The following is a 15,920-nucleotide window of genomic DNA, read 5'->3' as shown; positions in this document are numbered from 1 at the left end:
ACTCAGGGGAGGGAGGTGCAGGCAGCCCAGTGCAGAGGTTTGTGCAAGGTTTTATTACCCAACATCCACATTGACAGGTTGGTCCTCCCACCCCCTTCCTCCCTGCCACCCCCAAAAAAGAAATGAAGAGGGGAAAAAAAAGAAGTAGGTGATGACGCCTCAGCACCGGTGGGCTGGAGCTCGACAGTGTGGGGCTGGAGGTGTGAGACAGCCCAGGGCAGGGTAGCAGCGGGGTGCCCCAAGGTCTTCCCCAAGTGGCCACGGCACCCCTTGAGCACCCCAAGGCACTGAGCAGAGCCAGCTCCTGGCGAGTGCTGCAGCACAGAGCAGGCACTGGCCACCGCACTGGCTGTCGGCTTCAGCGAGCCCTTCGCAGCCCCCCACAGGGCAAGAGGCAGCCCAGGATGTACAACGGGGATTTGGGGGGGTGGGGGTGGGGCAAGACTTGCCCCTTAGGCAGGGGAGGCGGCTGCACTGGTGACCCCAGCACCTCGAGCCCTACTGCACCTCTGCCCAGAGGGGATGGTGCAGCTCCCCAAGCATCCCCTGTTTGCATCCCTCTATCAGGCACTGGGCACAGGCCTGGGCCCCCACTCGCTGTGGCACTGTGGGGCTGGTCCTCTGCATGGGGCCAGGCTGGAGAGGCCAGGACCCACGTTTTGGCAGGATGCAGCAGTGCTGCTGGCCACAGGGATGCTCACCCCGCTGCATGCCAGCCCTTCACTCCCAATTCTCTCCAGCCTTACAGGGTGCAGGCAACGTAGGAAAAATGTTTGAAAAGAGGGTCACGGCCCTGCAGGCCACCAGGGAGGAGGTGGCTCCAGGTAGGATGTGCACGGCTGAAAGTGTCTCTTAAAAAGCTCCAAAAATGCAAACACAGTTCGATAAAAGCCCCCCTCCCCCCACCCTGTAAAACCCCTGCTGTAAAAAGTGGTAGCGCTTTGCAGCTGCATCCCGGGCTGCTGTCAGAGGAGAGCAGTCAGCGGGCTGGAAGGACCCACGTCGGGACACGCACCCACATCCCCGGTGCGCGGGGGCTCTGTGGCACCGAGGTGGCTGGACGTGCCCAGTGGCAGGGCAGGCTTCACATCATCTCCACTGCCAGCTGTGGTAAGAGTCTGCCCTGGGCTCTGGTGGCTGCTCCCGGGTAGGGGGAGCTGGGGGCCACGGGGACAGTCTCCTCAAGCGCCTCCAGCCACGGTGACAGGAACGAGCAGCTCTCCACCACAAGCGTGGCCCCAGTCTTTCCCATTTGAGATCTGTCCTGGTGGCCCACGTGGCCACATCCTCCCAGCTCCGGGGCACCCATGGCACGGCAGCGGGGCAGAGAGAACAGGGCTGTAGTGGGCTGGGCTGAACGTCCCTGCCCTGCGCAGCCATGGGGACCTGCGTGTGCGTGGCCATGGGCTGCTCAGAGCATGGCAGAGCCCTGGGCAGGCAAAGCGGTGGCACGGCAATGCACCAGCATCTCTCCAGCATGGGGAGCAATGCTGCTGCCCGGCGTTTGAGCGAGGTCAGAGTTCAGGACAGCCAGCAGTGACCTACCCGTGCCCACCCTGAGCCACCTCCGGACCTGTGCCACCAGCAAGAGATGCCCGGGAGCAGCTGCCTCCAGCTGGAAGGAGCCACATGCTTCCTTGCACTGGAAAAAGTCACCAAGCGCAGACAGGGTACCAGCCTCACGTCCCAGGGCACCTCCACAGGGCTAGGCTGGCAGGAGGGACCCTGGGCTGGCAGGGGGACCCCCAGCAAGGACATGCCTTGCCCCAGCGTGCCGTGCTCCGTCACCGCCCCAGCCCCAGGAGCCCTGCACACTGGTAGCAGGTGTCTCAGGACGCCGGGGCAAGGCCCCCTCCCCACCTCCCCAAGAAGCCCAGTGACACCCCCACCCCACCGGCACAGGCAGCGACTCACTCCATGGCGGGGCCGGCGCGGGAGCAGCACCGGGGCCGCCGGACATTTTGCAGCAGAGCGCGGAAGACGCTGGGCTGCCTCTTGGCCTCGCCTTTGCGGGGGGCTCCCTTGACAGAGCCGGTGCGGGTGCTCTGCGGGGTCATCACCACCTGCCGCCCATGCTCCTCGATCTGCTTCTCCAGGTGCTTCTGGATGGCCATGCCCAGCACCTCCACCTCCATGGAGGCCCCATACACCTCCCACGTCATCCCCTTCTCATCCCAGCTCACCTCCCGGATGGGCTCTGGAGCCTCCTCTGCCACCGTCCCCTTCACATGCACCTCAGGGTATGAGGCTTGCGGGGACTTGGCTACTGGTGTCATGGGCCCAGTGGCCACCGAGCGGGTCTCCACGGGCATGGACACCTGCATCTCTGCGTCCTTCTTGGAGGGCTCCAGGCGTGGGGCGACAGCAGAGCCCAGCTCCCTCTTGGGAAAGGTGAAGGCAGCAGCACCGCCGGGGGGGCTCATGGGGCTCAAAGCCACCGACACCAGGGACGCCCGGCTGTCCACTTGCGTCCCCATGTCCTGTGTCCCGGCGTCCTGCGGTGGGGTCACCTCAAAGGAGTAGGACTCGCAGAGCAGCTTGGTTGCCTGGGGCTGCTGGCTGCTCCCGGCGCCCACAGCCTGGGCTGGGCTCCCCTCAGCCCTGCCCTGGCCCAGGGCGGTGGGGCTCGGCCCTGCCTCGCTCCGGCCGCCACTCGCCGCAGTGCCGGCGCTGGGTGGGTCCTCCATATCCCCCTGGGGCCGCTTGGGAGCCTCGTCGCCCCTCGGCTGGGGCACAGCACCCAGCGATGTCCCTGCACCACCCTGGGGCTGCTCCTGGCTTGGAAGCTCAGCTGCTCTGGCACCTGCGGCAGGCTCCAAGAACGCCACGTGTTTGGCAGGACCTGGCGCGTTCCCCATGTCCTCGCTGGGTGCCTTGAGGCAGGGCTCGGGCAGGGTGGGCGCGGGGGCCATGTTGTCCTTCTGGGTGCCAGGGACCCCCATGCCCATGGGACCACAGGCAAGCACAGGGCCACTTGGTCCCCCACAGCTCCCTGTTGCTGCCGTCACGCTCGGCTCCGCATTGTCATCTGGGAGAAGCGTGCTGGGAGCCAGTCCCGTCGATGATGGCACCTTCTTCTCTGCTGCTGGGCCAGCCGTGGTGCCCTGGGCCTCCGGCTCAGCCACGCAGCAGGTCCTCATGGCACGGCCCCCCACGGCACAGCCGGAGCCGGGCAGGCACTCGCCAGCAGGTGGGCAGCCAGGGGAGCTGGCACCAGGCTCGCAGGTGTCCTCAGCTCCAGCCTGGCGGCTCAGTAGCCGCAGCCCCTCAGGCTCCTTAGCGCTGCCCATGCCCAGGGAAGGCTTCTCCCATGCTAGTCCCGCCACAGGTCTGCAAGAGAGCGGACAGGGCAGTGAGAGGGGAGCAGCGCACAGACTCCCAGCCCCCCTCAGTTGCCAAGTATTTTTTTTCCATGCCACCCATGACAACAGGTTGGGTGGCCGCCCAGAGCATGCACCAGCCCCTGCACAGCCAGCGTGGTGGCACGCAGTGCCCAGCCCCACGGGAAGGGAGGAACAGCATCGGCTGCCTACCGTAAAAGCCAGCCTTCCCCCGGCACAGCCAGACCGGGAGCAGGTTCCAGGCGCTGCAGCAGCTGCTGGAGCCGGGGGAAGTGGTCCGGGCAGCCCTGTGGAGAGAGCAGCAGCTGAAGTATAGCCCTGGGCACAAGGCTGAGAGCCTGGAGGGTGGGCTCAGCACCCCCACCTGCCAGTGAGGAGCTGGGCACAGTGCGGGGTGAGAGCCAGCCAGGCCCATGGGCGTCGGGGGGGCTGCAGGGCACGGCAGGGGTGCGGGGCAGCCAAAACCCTTCCCTGTGCTCACTGGGACCAGCATCCCAGAGCTGGGAGTGATGTGTCCCCCGGCCATGGGAACCCGGCTCTGCGCCTACGCCCCATGTCAGGGTGTGTTGAGCTCCCAGCCACACCATGTGGAGCTGGCTGCAGGCAGGCACCCCGCCACGGCAGGGGGACACAGGCAGGCGTCACCCAAGCGGCCCCAAACCCTACCCAGCCCCGTGGGGCAGCCCGGCAGCAGGAGCACGGCAGGAAGCCCCCAGCTCTGCCAGTGCTCTGAGTCCCTCCGGAGCTGGGAGCACACGTGTCCCACACCTCCGGCCACGGCCACTCGTGGGTCCCACGGCAGGCAGAGCCGAGCAGACGTGGCTGGCACCGAGTCAGTCCCCGCCAAGGGAAGAGGCAGGAGCGGGGACCAGGCTGGCACCCACTCCCGCCAGCAGCGCTGGGGCCCGGAGGCTGTGAGCCCCCCGCCCCCATCTTCCCACGCAGCACCCCGTTCCCGGGGGGGGCCGCACCGCCCCACAGCCCCCCCCGCCCTGACAGCACCCCACGTCCTGCGGGGGGGCTGGGGTGCTCGGCCCGGGGGCTAGGGTGCTGCCCCGGTGCTGTTGCTCCACGGAGGAGCTGCGAACCCCGGCACGCGCGCGTGCAGACACGCGTGTGCACACGCACCGGCACGTGCACACGCACAGACACGCGTGTGCACAGGCACGTGCACACGCACAGGCGTGCACACGCCAGCACATGGCTACGGGCACACCCGCACGCACGAACACGCGTGTGCACGCCCCGGCCCCGCTTCCCCGGCCGCGTCCTGGACAAAGCCGCCCCCGCGGCAGCCCCAGCCCGGGGGAGGCCACCCCCGCCCCGGGGCCCGTGCCGCCGCCATAGCCGCCCCCCGCCCCGGGGGTGCCGGTACCGGGCGGGCGGCGGCCGCAGTGCCCGGCCGGGCCCCGCCACGTGCGCCCCGGGGCCGCCGTTACCTGCGGCGGCGGGTCCTCCAGTCCGCTCCCGCCCCGTCCCGTCCCGCTCCGCTCGGCTCCGGCGCGGCGGCGGCAGCGGCGGCGAGCATGCGTGGGGCGGTGGCGGCGGGGGCGGTACCGCGCCCCGGGCCGCTCCCCCCGGCTGCCGCCCGCCCCGGCGCCCCCGGGCAGCGGTGGGGAGGCGAGGGAGGGCCGGCTGCCGCGGGGAGCGTGGGGTCCCGGCGTACCTCCCCCACACCCCACGGTGCCATCGGTGTCACCCCGCCGGCCCGCCCTGGGAGCACCCATCACCCCCTAGCATCCCGCCCCGTATCCCCCGGGGACGGTCACCCCGACACCCCCCGGTGCGCAGGGGCAAAGCAGGGCACATGGTCGGCACCGGCCCGGTCAAGGGGTCCTCAGCCCTTAGCGTGGGTCCCGTGGGCGGGTGTGACAGCGACACAGAGCCCGGTCCCTCTCCTACCTGGTGATGGAGACGGCCGCTTCCCTCCCAGGCATCACCGGGGGGGCTGCACCCCCACCAGCCCGAGGGACAGGGACGACGTGCCACCACGGCAGGGATGGAGGTGGGCTCCCGCGTACCCCTCGCCCAAGGGGGGAGGGGGGACGGGGAGGGGAGAACGTCCCCGTCTCCCTCCCGGCAGCGCCTGCCTCTGCTCCCGGGCTCAGGCTTTGTCTAACTCCTTCCCACGCATTCCCGCTCGCGCTGCGGGGGGGAAGGCGGCCTGCTTGCCTTGCCTGCACCCCCCCCCCAAACCCTCCAGCACCCCTCTGAAAACCCCCCAGCTGCCCCTCCTCACCCTATAGGGTCAGGATCCCCTCCCTGCCCTGGGGATGTCAGCATTGGGGCAGGAACTACAAATCTATAGGGGCAGGGGGGTGCTAGCATTAACCCCAAGATGGGGTTCCCCGTCTTGGGGCTAACATTGGCACACACACATGGACCCTATAGATCTATAGGGTGAGGCCAGCACAATGGGAGCTGACACACACCTGGTTGCTTGGAGACAAGGGAGGTTGGAAATGCTCCTTCCAGTAAACAGCCAGGCTGGAACAAAACCCCGAAGGCTAAAAATAGGGAGGCAGGATATGGAAATATAATAAAAAGCCTTGTCTTCCCCCCCCACGCCGGGGCAGAGCAGGGCACCCCCATCTCACTGCTGGGCACCCTGACGGGTGGCCACGGTGGATGGTGTGGGGGTGTATTGCTGCACCCATCAACGTGTGCCCCCCCCTCAAGGTGCTTGTCCCTGCCCATGGTTCTGTGTGCTCATCCCAGTCCCACAGCATTGACTGGGCCCAGTTGCCCATCTGCAGCATGGGGAAGCGCAGTGTGGGGCATCAGTATGGGTTTACATCCCATGCTGCCCTGTGTGGGATCAGACTCAAGCCTGGGCACAGACCCTGGGAGGCATAAGGGACGACATGGGCAGGATCAAGTCCTGGCAGAGGAGGAGACCAAACTGCCCCCCATCCCCTGGCTGGGACTTTGCCGCAGGGCAGGGGGCTACAGGGAGCTGCGGGGTCACATCCTGCTGGTATTTGCTTCCACCTGCTGCTCTCAGCTCTGCTGGCAGCCACTCTCCCCATTCCCATTGGCATCTCGGCACCCAGCAAGTCCCCATCCCCACCAGGGCTGGCTGGGGGGGTCACAGGGAGCATCCTTCCCTGTCCCACAGGCAGCCTTCATCCCAGGCCAGCTGCCTCCTCCTCCTCTTCTCCCTGCCTGGGCACCTCGGGGCTGGCAGGAGAACAATAGCGAGGAGGATGAGTAAAATGGTCCCCATTGCCTTGGCAACACACTCCCGCGCTACCAGCGCGCGAGGACTCAGGCAGCTGCCTGAAAAGCGCATTCTCCCTTGGCGGAGGGGGCTGCCGGCACAGGTAGCATGGCAGCCCCCTCCCTCGGCGCCACGGCCCACCTCCCACGCCGGCACGGGCAGCGCCACGTGAACACGGTGGGCTCCCCCACAGCCACCAGCATGCTGCCGGTGCCTGCACACGCTGGTGCAAGCAGGTACATGCAGCCGGCACACAGTGTGGCCCAGGCCTGCTTCCGTGCCGGCTGGCCGGCTGGTGCCCGGTTGTGCGGTGGCACGCAGCCCACAGTGCCTGGCAGGGGAACGTGCCCCCTCCGGGGCTGCCCGGCAGGAAGGCGATGGGTTTTTCATGGCCACTCGCAGCCACGCCGTCTTCACGCGCGGCTGCCCACGTTAATTGCAGGCCTGGAGGCCACTCTGGAGCTGATGGGGTGCTGGCAAATGGGAGCGGCAGGGGATGCCCAGAGGCACCAGGATCCCATGGCAGACCGAAGCTGCACATCCCATGCTGCCCCCCAGGCTCCCCTTTCCAGGGGAAGCGCTGCCAGCAGGAGGATCCTCAGCGTGCCCAGAGCTGCCAGTGCTTTGGGATGACTTGGTTACCTGGAGATCCAAAGGCACTGAGCACCCTAAAAATAGTGCTGCCTCCCCAGCGGCCTTGGCACAGAGGTGCTGGGGAGGGGACCTGATCCTTGCCAGTACCCTCTGCCCTGGGTGCCCCAAAACACAGCCCATGGCTGGGGTTGGCCTGCCCCAGCCCTGCAGGGTGGGAGGGCACCACAGCCCTGCGGCTGAGCACATCGCCCTGGATGCCCCTGGGTACAGGCAAGGACCTGGCCCCGGGGCCAGCGGGGGGGCACAGCCAAGGACAGGGACACAGGGAGGCACAGTCCCCACTGCTGGGATGGCAGTGTGGGGCTGTGCAGGCCCCGGGAGCAGGGTGGGCAGCACACAGCCCCATGGCCCCAGCTGGTGCCCCTGACCCCACACCATGTCCCGGCTGGCCACACTCCCGAGCTGGCCTCGCCCCTTTGGTCCATCTTCTCCCTGCGCAGACCCCAGCCCCATCTTCCCACCTCTCATTGGCCAGAGAATCAGCCAATCAGAAGAGCCCTGAAGTACCCACCCCGCCCAGCCCACTCTCCACAGCGCCCCCTCACGGCCGTCTGCGTGGGGATCAGCCAATCAGAGAGCCATTTGCTGAAGGGCGTGCCCTCAGCCACCCAGGGCAGGTCTTATTGGCTGCTGCCAGGGTGGCGGATGGGGGCAGCAGGGCGGTGGCTGGGCCGCAGGGGCACCATGGCAGTGGTGGGGCAGTGCTAGGGCACGGCCAGCCTGGCAGCGGGCAGCCCCGATGCCCCCAAGCTGTCCGTGGTGGAGGTGGGAGCGGCCCAGCGGGGTGGGCTGCCCGGGGTGCAAGGGCTCCTGGAGACCATCCAGTGCTGCAGCCATGTCCTGGAGGTGGCTTTCCCCCTGTGCAGGGACAGCAGTGCCTGGGAGGTGGTGTGGGGCTGGCATGCCCAGCACAGCCAGCACTGCCTGCCCTGCAAAAGGGGTGAGGCAGAGAGCTGCAGCCCCACTACATGCTTCTCCATCCTTACCCAGCCTTGCACGTGGGGCTCTGATGGGCTGCCCCCGCCCGGCTCAGGGCACGGGGAGCCTGACATAGAGGGTGTCTACGTTAACATGGTGGTGGTTGGGATGCATACAGTTGTGCCCAGGAGGATGCCATCCATGGACGCATCCCTAAGAAGAATGAAGGATGACTGAGGCAGGTGGCTTTGCCAACCTGATCTGCAGCCCAGCTGCTCACAGCAGAGCACAGGAGCAGCGTGGCTGGCTGGTGCCCTTGTGTGCATTCATCTCCTTATCCTAAACACCATATACTTGCTGCCCTAAACACACCTCAACGCAACAACAGTTGTTCCGAGCCTGAGGGGTCTCAGCCTCCTGTCCCCTCACCCTTAGCCTGAGGCTTTCACTTGTGCTGTGGCTGCACTCTTTGAGGTGCTCGCCACAGCAAAGGCCTGTGTCTGCTGGTAGGAACCTGCTTTCCATTCTGTGGCGATCTGGAGAAACAGGTCTAGCTGAATGCTGATCGCCTATTGCAACTAGATGCTGTTGTTTCAGAAGAGTCAGAGCCTTTCCTACAGTGCCTCTGTGCCATTTGTGGTAAAAAGGCAGGGACTCTTCACTTCTGCTCTCCTTTCCCAGGGGTTTGTTTCAGCAGCTCAATCGGTGTCAATGAAGTAAAAGCCCTGGCTGCATTAATGACATACAAATGCGCTGCAGTGGGTAAGTACAAGGGGAATGTAAAGCATGTGGTGACTTGGACATGGGATGGGGCCGTGATACAGTGAGTCAGAAAAGCTCATTAGATGCTTTGAAAATCAGAAGTGCTCTAGAAGTGCAGGATGTTCCCCTGGGCACGGATGTGCGAGGGCAGGGCTTGCTGTGGCTGGAGAATACGCCACTGGCAGTCTGGGATTGTTCGTGTTAATCAGGGAGCGTCAAGCATCGTGCTTCTCAGATGCAGTCTCTGTGCCTGGGTTGTCATGGATTCAGCTCTGGCTGGTGGCGTTTGTGGCAGGCTCAGGGTCTATATCCTGTCCTGCCTTCAGCTCTGCTCTGCAGAGGCTGCACGGCGTTGCAGGGGGGGCTGTGTGTGGCGTGGGGAAGCAGTGGCCCCTTGCCTGGATTCACCAACAAGGTCATGGTTGCTGGAGCAGGTGAGCTGGCAGAGAACATTTCTGCCTTACCTTGTCTTTTCCAGACGTTCTTTTTGGTGGTGCCATGGCGGGTGTGAGGATCAATCCGAGGAAAGAGTCGGTGAGTTCACTCCTCTCCTTCCCCCGCCGACAGCCCATAACTCACGCTCCATTTGCACAGCCCTCCCTCTCTGTGCGCATCACAGCAATGCACTCTGGCAAGTGGGGGGAGACGTTTGTAGTGAGTAACACTCACCCAGCAACTGCGAAAAGCAGCTCTTGGAGGGGGGAGAGGGGTGGCAAACTCTGGTTTATGGGTCAGTGCATGTGACCAGAGGCACGCTGAAGGAGCCTGGAGTAGAGACGTTCCTGCTGCTGCCTGCTGTGCTGGGGGAAGGTGCAAATCACCAAGGGGCTGGAAGGGCAGTGAGCAAAGGGACTAGGAGTTCACACATCTCTTTTTTTCAACCCAGGGACCCCAGCTGCTGTAATTAACTCCCTGGAGACGTAAGGGTGTGCCCTGTACAGGCAGGGCAGGGCAGCTGCCGGATGCTGTACCATGGCTCTGTGATTTTTCTTGGGGCCTGTAGTAACAGCTGTGTTTTGTTGTTCTTGCACAGGAACATTAGCTGGAGGAAATAATGAGGCATTTTACTGTAGAAAAGGCCAAGAAGGGATTTACAGGGGAGAGTGGTTTTGTCCCAGGTCTGTAAGTGGTGTGTGGCTTGCAGGCAGGGGAGCAGGCAGCAGCTGCCTGGCTGGGCAAGCACAGAGGCTGCCACTGCCTCGCTGCCTGTCCACAGCACTCACACCCCTGTGCTCTGCTGTCCGTTCACTGCTTTGCTCTGCCCGTGCTGTGAATTTGGAGCAGAGGGAGCCTCGTGCAGTGCCAAGCATGGCAGGGCTGGCCCAGGCTGCCACCCAGCTACTGATGAGCTGGGGTCTCACGTGGGAGTTATCCTCCATTCCCACCAGCAAGCGCAGCCACAGGGAGGAGTGAAAGTTTCTCCTGCCTCAGTGTGTGATAGAGAGCTCAGTGGGTGCTGGTCACAAGGCAAAGACCTTTACATTCTCTCTTTACTTGAAAATATTGGGAAAGGACAAAGCAAAGACTCTGTGAAAGCCAAAGCTGTTCATGCCTGAGAGAACCTGGGGACACCCTGGGATATGGGCAGCACCACGCTTTGGTCAGGGGACTTGCTGGTGTGCCCAAGGCCATGACCAGCCTGCTGAAACCACCTGGCTGTAACATGCCATTGGTTGGAGCAGATCAATTGAATTGCAAAGACAGGATTTGACAGATTTTTTTACCTCCACAGGGCCCGGGATTGACGTGCCGGTCCCTGATGTCAGTACTGGGTAGTGGGAGATGTCCTGGATAACTGACACATACACCCACACACTGGGGTACCGGGTGAGCTCTGAAAGTGCCGGTTTGGAGCCTGGAATGCCATGAGCACTGTGAGGGTTTGTACCGAGAGGCCCATGCCAGCAAGTTGCTTTAGGTTTAGCTGTGGCTTAGGGGAGCGTGAGGGAAGCTGAGGCTTGGGGAAAGTCCTCTCTAGAGGACTTGCACCAGACGAGACCTTAACCTTCTCTCTTCCCATCCCAGCCTTGCAGGACATAAATGCCCAGGTGCGTGTGACAGGAAAGCCCATCAGCCAGGGTGGCATCCATAGGTGACACCCTGCCACCGGGCGCGGGGTCCTGCATGGCATTGAGAACTACATCACCAACACAGACTACATGGGCTGCATCGGCCTGAGCCCTGGCTTCCCTGGCAAGACCTTTGTGCTGCAGGTGAGTGCTCAGCCTAGCTAGAGCTTTGAAGAGGACAGTTCCTCAGGACCTTTCTGCCCCCCCTTTCCAGGAGAGCTTGCAGTCTCAGCTCCTGCAGTGCTGCCTGGACATGACTTCCCAGAGCTCTCCACACTCTGTGACAGCTGGCACTCATTTGAGCAGTGTTTCAGACCTGCTGTGTGTGGATCATTTTCTAAGAGCTGATCCCTTAGAAACGCAAACCAGCAGCCCAGGGGCACTGTGCTGCTCACTCTCAAGGCTTCTCTGTAGCCACCCAGTCACTCATAAAATAGAAGCTGCGACTGACCTTCACCTGTGCATCTGGCAGAGCGGAGGGGTGGCACGACACAGGGAGCTCTGCCAGACCAGATAGAAAGAGCCGACCCCGATGACAACTTCACGTTTCTGTCACCTCCAAACCAGCCACAGCAAGCGGTGATGTTACCTGTGGTGAAGGTCCTGCTTGTGGGTGCACCCCCCATCTCTTCTGGGTGCTCTGTGGGTCTGGCCCGCGTTAGCTTTGCCTTGCCCAGCAGCCTGGGAGCTCGCTGGGACTCTGAGGGTGCCAGCCATGCCTTTTCCTTTCTTCTCCCAGGAAGGACCTTCCCTTCCCTGCTCACAACTGTGGTGAGGTGCTTCCCCCTGCTGTAGCTCCAGAAGCTCCTGCTCTCTGCCACGCACTGCTGCCCCAATCCACTGCCCGCTCTGCCCACAGCTGCCTGTTTCCTGCTGTTCCGGCCGCTGTTCTCTGCAAGGCAGAAATAAATCTGGAAACGGCACAGCTGAAGCCTTGCCTGCAGCCGGCAATCCGCGCTTTCTGCGAGCGCTCGCTCCCCAGCGCAGCTCCCTGCCGCGGGGAAGAGGCTTTGAACTGAAGCTGCACCTGGAGCTGCTGCCCACAGTGCCCTCGGGAATGGCCCTGCCTTTGCTCATCCCTTTCCTTTCCACACATCTTTCTGCTTCACTGGTACGGCAGAGAATGAGAAGGCTAAAGTCCTTGGCTATTGTGTGTATAATTTTGCTGTGTTTGGAGACTGGTTTTGAGGTCTCAGGAACCAGGGGTGCTATTAGGAGCTGTACCAAGCTGGCAAGCGCTTTGGGGCAGACAGTGCAAAATCGTCTGTTCCTGTAAGAAGGGCTGAGCTACCCCCATGGCCCTGCCCTGTGCCGTGCCATGGCAGCTGACTGCTCCCCCTCAGTGTGAGGTGCAGGAGGATTGTTCAAATTGTGCCTAGATGCTGCATGGTGCCCACCAAGGTGTCACGGTCCTGTTAATTGTTCCGTGCGAAACATGAGGTCTGAGCTTTGCTTATCCTGAACAGCTCTGGTAGGGAGGCGAGTGCCCAGATCCCTGCCACCAGAACTGGCCTGGTGGGGAGGATCCCAGCAGCAGGGAAAGCAGCCTGTCACTGCTTTTTTCTTTTGTTTCTTCTGCCTGTCTCCCCTCTGCTCTGCTTGTGCTCTCAGATCATTGCAGAAGCTGCCAATGGCCCCACTACACCAGCAGCACATGAGATATTCCTGCAAAAAAACATCCTGGTCATCCTGGTATGACCATACACACACACACATGGGGAGATGGTGGGCTCATGGCTATTAGGGCCACATGGCATTAGCTGCATTGGTGTGGATCAGGCTGGGCTTTGCCAGGCTCTGGGATCAGGCAGCATTGATGGTGCTGTCTCGGCCTGTTCCCTGCCTTGCCCCCAGGTCCTGAGCACCTCAGGTGCTGGTTTCCCTCCTGAACCCTCCTGGTTCTTGGCTGTAGCAACAACAGGGGGCTCCGGGCCAGCACCAGGATATCCTGTGGCCACTGACGGGCCAACAGCAAACTGTGCCACATCACATGGGGGGTCACAGCAGCTGGTGTCTCTGCTTAGTGACACTGCAGAGCCACCGTGGCTCTAAGATTCAGCCATCCAAGTGACCTCAGGACATTGGGCTCTGGCCCAAGGGTACGGGGAGGGACCCAAGGTAGAGGAGGAGAGATCTCCAGATCAGCTGTGGGTCTCAGCACCCTAAGCCGCAAATCTGAAAAGCGTGTACTGCCCTTGGCAGGATTTGTATGTGAATGCAGGTGGTGTGACTGCATCCTTCTTTGAGTGGCTGAAGAACCTGAACCACATTAGCTACAGCTCTTCAGCTTCAAGTACGAGTAGGAATCCAGCTACCACCTCCTGCAGTCAGTTCAGCACAGCTGGAGCAGTTTTGGCAAGGCCAGAGGGGAGATCCCCATCATTCCATCCCCAGAGATCCAGTCTCGTGTGACGGTAAGTGCCTATAACTGTGGAGGGTTGTCCTGGCTCACTTGTTTCACATTCCCAGATGCTCCTGTCTGCTGCCCCAGTGCTGAAAGCTGAGCTTGTGTCACACACAAAGCTCCCCATGCTCTTATCCCACTGATGGAGGGGATGGGGTGGAGATGCCATGTGTGGTGGTACAGCCCTACCATCTGAGGGTGCTGCTGGCTGCTTCGGGGAGTCCCTTAGGAGCCTGGAACCAGCTGCAGAGGTGGCAAGCCAAGCTTGCACCACCTGTGGTGCTGCTGCACCAAGCAGAGGGGATGTGTTTGATAAATGGGTTTGGGGGGACAACCTCTAGCCCTTCTCACAAAGGATTTACTTGTTCTTTCTATCAGGTTGCCTCAGAGAAGGACATTGTGTATTCGGGACCAGCCTACACCATGGAGCAGTCAGCCAAGGTACCTCCAAGGGCTCTTTCCCCACCCATCCCTGCTCTTGGGTCCCTTTCCTCACTGCAGAGGCTCTGGGCTGTATTTGAAGGTTGCCCACCCACAGCACCCCATCACTACTCCTGGCAGGTCAGCTTGAGGCCTGGGTTCATCTTCATATCCACACTTTGGGTAAAGCCTCATGCTCAGCAGCATCCCTTGTTGTTACTGGGTCCCTGTCCCACTCCCTGTTCCCACCAATCCATGTTCCCACCAACCTATGTGCCCTGTTTCCAGGGCTGCTTACACGAGCCAGGGGTGCAGTGCTGGGTGGGGGGTTTTCATGCCACCCCTCACGGAGGTGGCTATGTGCCACGCTCAGCAGTGAGAGTGGTGTGTGTGGAGCCCACCCGTGGGTGCAGGGTCTGTCCCCAGGGGAGTGCTGTGGGGGAGCAGTGAGAGAACATCTCCAGAGCCCCTTGTAGGGGGGTCCAGGTCTTACAGAACAGTCCCCTTGGTCGTTTGGTGCAGGGGTGACCTCTTCCCTCTTGGGTGCTCCCAGGTCCTGGCCTGTGCTTGCATGTGTGGCACTGCCTGCACCCTCCTCCCCGGGTCCTCTGCCCCCCCCTTGCCCCCAGAGCCTCCCAGCACACACCAGCTCTCCTCTCTCTCCAGAAAATTATGACTGTGGCTGCAAGGTACAACCTGGGCCTGGACCGGAGAACTGCTGCCTACCTGTGTGCTCTGGAGAAGGTGCTCACCGTGTACAACCAGGCCAGCTTCACCTACTGACACAGCACCTGGTAGGGCTGCCCCGGCATCACTGACAGCCGCACGGTGAGGGTCACAGTCCTGCAGTACAGGGGGTGCTCAGGACACTGTGTGCTGGACAGAGGGGACACCCTTGTCTCTATAAATGGTTGGCTGGAGCACTTTCTCTCCCTGCTGCCGGACTCTGAGCTCTCCTGGGCAGGGGGCTGTCTTCCCTCACACCCCTTCTGCCCCAGCCCCTTTACAGCCCCCTGGGCACTGGGGGAAGCTGTGCTGATGCTCGTTTGGGTCTGTTTGCCCATGATTGGCAGAACTGGACAAGGGAAGAAAAAAAACGCAATTAGCTGTAGAGGAGGGGACAACCCATGGCACAGCCAGCCCCAGGAACAGCTGTCTTGGTCCATTTAGTAACACACGCTGGGCGCTGCGAGCACTGCTGCAACTGGCGCATACAGAGACAGCAGAGCCAGGGTGGGGATTTGCAGGCATCAGCAAACCTGTTGTGTGTCCATGCTGACTGCTGCAGCTTCACTCTTTGCTGGCAAAGCTGGTGAGCTAGCACTGGCGGGGATTTAATCTGATATTCATGGGAGGGAGACTCAGCCCAGCCTCTCACCCCAGCCTGTGCTGCAGTCAAGGGGCTAGAGGCCGGCTGGGTACTCAGGCTGGGTTGGTGGACCCGTCCTGGGGGAGCTGAAGGCCCAAGGACTGCGCTCGGGTGGGCACAGGACCCACTGCTGTGGTGGACATCATGTAGTGCTGTGTTGCAGTCATCTTCCCTTGAGGTTGTCACACTGCAGCCGAGCGAGCTGTGGGTGCTAGCCATGTCCCTGGCCCCCTGCGGGGAGCAAGGTTACATCAGAAAGTAGGGACAGCAGAGGAGAGGCTCCCCTTTGCTCTGCGCTTCTAGCACAAGATCAGGGTGCGCCTCTGGGAGGTGCCTCATGAACAGCAGCACATCCTGCTGCAGGGAGGACGGGGGAAGCCTGTGCCCAGCACCTGAACCCCCTCTGCTAGCACAGCCAGCATCTCCTGGCAGGGAACCCCTGCTGAAGCCCAGGACTATGTCTAGCCTTGTTCTGGCTTGCGGTCCTCAGCCCCAAAGGCCCCCTGCATTCACCTTCAGATGCAAAGCACCGCAGCCAGCACACAGACAGGTGGCACAGGGACACTGCCCACGTCCCAGCCTCAGCTATAGCGCAGCTGGAGGCTCAGGACACAGTGACCTGCTGCTGACACAGCAGCAAGCAGACAGGAAGTCATCTTGTCCTAACAAGGACCCAGTCCTGCCCGCTGCCGCAGCCAGAAGGAGCCAACTAGTCTGCCCCAGCCCCTCATTCCTCTTCCCAAACTAGCCCTGTCACCAAAGC

The 15,920-nt window shown here is 62.4% G+C and overlaps 1 protein-coding gene and 1 long non-coding RNA gene across 2 annotated transcripts; one reads left to right on the top strand and one right to left on the bottom strand.

Annotated features, from left to right (window-relative positions):
- Positions 1-30: 30 nt before the first annotated feature.
- GPRIN1 (G protein regulated inducer of neurite outgrowth 1) lies at positions 31-5,235 on the bottom strand. The gene is made up of 3 exons (XM_080398804.1): positions 4,781-5,235; positions 3,534-3,628; positions 31-3,330 (listed from the first exon to the last, which is right to left on the bottom strand). Exons 1-3 carry the CDS (start codon positions 5,066-5,068, stop codon positions 1,911-1,913), a joined length of 1,803 nt encoding a protein of 600 aa, XP_080254930.1. The 5' UTR covers positions 5,069-5,235; the 3' UTR covers positions 31-1,910.
- A 2,634-nt stretch (positions 5,236-7,869) lies between these two features.
- Positions 7,870-15,876, top strand: LOC308068375. Its single transcript, XR_013929944.1, has 3 exons — positions 7,870-13,378; positions 13,747-13,809; positions 14,455-15,876. It is a non-coding gene; the product is annotated as an uncharacterized lncRNA (long non-coding RNA).
- Positions 15,877-15,920: the final 44 nt, after the last annotated feature.

The sequence above is a fragment of the Falco punctatus genome (genome assembly GCF_963210335.1).
Source record: "Falco punctatus genome assembly, chromosome: 8".
In the NCBI taxonomy this organism is placed as follows: domain Eukaryota; kingdom Metazoa; phylum Chordata; class Aves; order Falconiformes; family Falconidae; genus Falco; species Falco punctatus.
This window is presented reverse-complemented; position numbering and strand designations above follow the sequence as displayed.

Coding starts and splice junctions, on each gene's coding strand:
- GPRIN1 (XM_080398804.1), bottom strand. CDS start 5,068: ATGGGTGCTCCCAGGGCGGGCCGGCGGGGTGACACCGATGGCACCGTG. Junction 3,629..4,780: donor TGGAGGACCCGCCGCCGCAG/GTAACGGCGGCC, acceptor CTCTCTCCACAG/GGCTGCCCGGACCACTTCCC. Junction 3,331..3,533: donor GGGGAAGGCTGGCTTTTACG/GTAGGCAGCCGA, acceptor GCTCTCTTGCAG/ACCTGTGGCGGGACTAGCAT.